Source organism: Lotus japonicus, chromosome 5, assembly GCF_012489685.1.
Source record: "Lotus japonicus ecotype B-129 chromosome 5, LjGifu_v1.2".
In the NCBI taxonomy this organism is placed as follows: domain Eukaryota; kingdom Viridiplantae; phylum Streptophyta; class Magnoliopsida; order Fabales; family Fabaceae; genus Lotus; species Lotus japonicus.
Genome location: NC_080045.1, coordinates 25112711 through 25117001, shown reverse-complemented (window position 1 = coordinate 25117001; position 4291 = coordinate 25112711). Strand labels below are relative to the sequence as shown.

Genomic DNA, 4291 nt, shown 5'->3' with positions numbered 1-4291 from the left:
TTTATTTCTCCATCCTATGAAGCCAAGTCCAAGGCCACCAAATTCGTGAGATTGACAAATCATTGTCCATGGTATCCATGCAATTTTCCTCCCTGCTTCCTCTTTTCCCCATAGGAAGCTCCTTAAAATCTTCTCTACTTCCCCCACAACCTTTAGAGGAGCTTTGAATATGGCCATTAAAAACAGTGGAATCGAGCACAGTGTAGCTTTCATCAATGTCAACCTGCCGGATAATGAAATGAATTTTGAATTCCATGTTCTTCTTTTTCTTCTTAGTTTATCCAACATTGGTTCCCAAAAGGAGGCACGGCGAGGATTACCGCCTAAGGGAGCACCAAGATACAAAATTGGCAATTGACCTATGCTCCAACCGTACATACCTGCCACTCTTTGAGTCTCCCGGACATCAACATTGCACCCAATGATTGTTGACTTATGCAAATTCACCTTAAGTCCAGAGGTGAAGAGAAAGGACAGGAAGGTATTACATAACAAGTCAATTTGGTTCTCATCATTTTCACAAAATAACAGGGTGTCGTCAGCAAACTGTAGATGGTTCAAGGCTAATCCAGGTCCAATTCTCACCCCGCTGAAATTTGAGTCATCTAGGAGCTGGTTCAACAAACAAGACAGCCCATTAACACATAAGTTGAATAAGAATGGAGAGAGCGGGTCACCTTGGCGCAACCCTTTTTCCATTTCAAAGAAGCCTGTAGATGACCCATTTACCAAAATTGATAAAGTAGCCGTAGAGACACAAGTGCGTATCCAATTGATCCAACGGTCTCCAAAATTCATTTCCTTGAGAATGTCAAAGAGGAAACCCCAATCTATGTTGTCGTAGGCTTTTGCGAAATCAAGTTTAAGCAAGAATCCCCCTCCTTGTTTCTTGTTTAGAAAATCCACCACCTCATTTGCAATGAGAATACAATCTGAAATTTGACGACCTTGGGCGAACGCAAATTGATTTTCCGAAATCAGCAATGGTGTAACTACTTGGAGTCTTGAAGCTAGCACTTTGGATATCAGTTTATAGGCACTACCAATTAAACTTATTGGTCTGAAATCAGAAACAGTAGAGGGACAGTTGTGTTTAGGAATAAGAGAGATGAAAGTTGCATTGAGTCCCTTGACTAGCTTCCCAGTGCTGTGAAAATCCTCAAAAAATTTCACCACATCCTCCTTCACAATACCCCAGAACTGTTTAAAGAAATTGAGATTAAAGCCATCGGTCCCAGGTGCCCGATTGCCATCACAGGATTTCAATACTTCCCAAATTTCACCTTCTGAAAATTGTTTTTCCAATGACATCTTGTTTGCTTGACTGAGTCTAGATAAGTTGGCGCATCTAATTTTTGGCCTTAACCGATTCTCACTAGTGAAGAAAGATTGGAAGTGGCTGAATATTGCATCCTTGATCATATTTGGGTCTTCAATAGAAACACCCCCACCACTAGCTGCGAAATAAGTTTTTTGGACTTCCGAATTTTACTAATAGAATGGAAGAAGGATGTGTTTCTGTCCCCTTCACGCAGCCATCTAACCCTTGCTTTTTGTCGCCATCGATACTCTTCTTTCCTATATTCTTGCCAAAGCCCTTCAAGGATAGTAAGCCGATTCTTTCTGAGCTCGATCCCTGGCTCTTCAGATGCTAACCTGTCCATTGTGACCTGTAAATCAGCCTCTATTGTGTTTATCCTAACTCTGCTCACTGAGCTTGCATAGCCTTGCCACTCTTTGATCCTATTTTTCAAGCCTTTTAACTTTTGCTGAAGCACAAAGGCGGACCAACCTACTGTAGTTGCTGAACACCACCAGTCAGACACGAGTTTCTCGAATTCTTTATCTAACAACCAATGGTTGTAGAACAAGAAAGGTTTGGGACCAAAATTGATCGCTCCCAAGGATAGAATAATCGGCCTACGATCGGATAGGCCCCAATTTTCCACCGATTGGCTTATCCCATCAAATTTGTTGATTGCATCTTCACTGACTAACCACCTGTCTATTCGACTCCATAGTCCACCGGCTCGGGAGCTGTACCAGGTGAATTTATCACTTTGGAGGGGCAGATCAATAAGATTGGAATCAGCTACAAAATCAGAGAAGGAGCTTTCCACTCCCATCTGTATCCCAATCCTCTCCCCTTCGTTTAAAATGGCATTGAAATCCCCTCCCATAATTTTGCAGAAGCAATTATTCAGACTCAGTGCTTCAGATAATAGATTGAAGAAATCATACCTCTCACTATCGACATTAGGGCCATACACATTCATAATGAACAGCAACGAGGAATCAACTAGTGCTCTCAGCAGCAACCCAATGAATCTAACATTTTTTACTGCTGATTCCATAGCATAACTAGCAGGGTTCCAAAGAGAAATTAGACCACCAGCGGATCCTACGGCATCTACAGACACATAATCCATTTTGACAGCGTTTGCGAAAGCCTCAACAGTCTTGACACGGCTAGAATCAAGTTTTGATTCCTGGACCAAAACAATTTCCGGTTTCAAACCACTCAAAGCTTCAACAACGGCCCTCCTTTTTTCTGCTCTACCCAACCCCCTCACGTTCCATGAAACCCACCGCCGTTGCATCGTGATTCTTAGCTTTAGCTGATAATACGCAGTTCTTCAACTATTCCTTCAATGGCTTGATCATCGGTCCCTTCAAATTGAAGACCAAGTGACTTTCCCAGCGCCCAAGCCTTCTGGGCCCTTGTAAAGTACCTTCGATTACCTGAAGACTCCGCCAAAGGGACAGAGGGCGCCGCCGGAGGGACGGAGGTCGCGCCGCAGGGAAACACCGCCGCTGAGCTTGATAAGGGGGACTGGAAGGAACTGGAGCAGTTGCTGTCCGACGGGCCAACCACTTTGATACTTGATAGAGCCGACGGAGAAGGCCTATATGAAAGCGATGATAAACTTTAGAAGTATTAACTTGGAGAGAGAAAATTATAGGAAAGTAAATAAGGGTAATCTAGGAAAGTAAATCATTTTTTTCACAAATATATTACTAGTAACTACTTTTCTCAATCTAAGAGAATTAGTTATTTGTGACTTATATATAGGAATAGAGGGAGTATTTTTTAATAAGCTTAATTGTCTCCAAATGAGTAATTAAGAATGGAGTATTTATCTCTTGTACTACTACTACTAAATTGCCAACATCATAATTATCAATTATGCCTCATTAATGATTGGCCACCCAATCTACGGGACTATTGTTGCCTCATGCATCATAACTATGCCTCATTCATAATTATATTATGTCTCATTACAATTCTGGATAGGAATCTGATGGAGCTTTTGCCAGCACTCTCGGACTATTTTTGGTTATCCTGCCAGCTGGTTCTGACATTCAGTTCTTGTAATTTTTTATTTTTATAATTTGACCGACGCAAGATAATTTAAGACTTAAGGGATTAATTTTTATTGTAAATAAATTTTACGCAATTATTTCATTTTGTTAGCTCATAATTAATTTTAAATTTAATAATATTTAAAATAGGAAATGCATGGTTGTGTTTGAATGACTGTGTAAAATTTTTTATACCATCAATGTATAGAAATTAATCTCAAGATTTAAAACATTAATAAAAAAATAAAAAATGCTCAGGGCCGGTCCAACACTAAATGAGGCCTAAAACAAAGTTTAAAGTGATGTCTTTTTACATAAAGAAATATTTTTTTATTAAAACTTCTGGGGCCTTTTTTACTTAGGTAGTGTTTGGTAGACAGGTGGGAAAGGAACGGAACATGACCCCTATGTTTTGTTATGCGTTTGTCATGCTTTTAAGATGGAACGGAAAGACAAAAAGGCTCCAGGAACAGGACATTATAGTTCCCAGGAAAAGGGTGGAACGAAAGAGAACGGAACATAACACTCTTAAAACTTTTACACAGTCAAAAATACTCCTAATTTATATTTGAAATCTATTGTATCTAACAGTTTAAAATCACTTCTTAAAGTGAAAAGCATTTATTATATTTGTAGACAAAGTTAAATAATTTATGCTTTTTAAGAAAAATCACTTAAAATAAAATCAATTATTTTTGTCAAAAGTAAAATTGCTTTTTTTAAGCAGGGACAAACGAGCCAATTAGAGTGCATTTGAAAAACGAGCCAATCCCGTTCCATTCTATTCTGTCATGTTCCGTTCCGTCACCAAACGCTACCTTAGTAAGAAAAATTTGGAGGCCTTTTTTACTCAGTAAAAAAAATTATTTTGAAAGCTTAAAGCCCTTGCTTGGGTGGCTTAGCACTTGTGCCAGCCTTGAATATGCTT

At 39.4% G+C, this 4291-nt stretch overlaps 1 protein-coding gene across 1 annotated transcript; it reads right to left on the bottom strand.

Moving 5' to 3' along the window:
• Positions 1–1418: 1418 nt before the first annotated feature.
• LOC130719378 (uncharacterized) lies at positions 1419–2600 on the bottom strand. The gene has a single exon (XM_057570001.1). The coding sequence runs from the start codon at positions 2598–2600 to the stop codon at positions 1419–1421; it is 1182 nt and encodes a 393-aa protein (XP_057425984.1).
• Positions 2601–4291: the final 1691 nt, after the last annotated feature.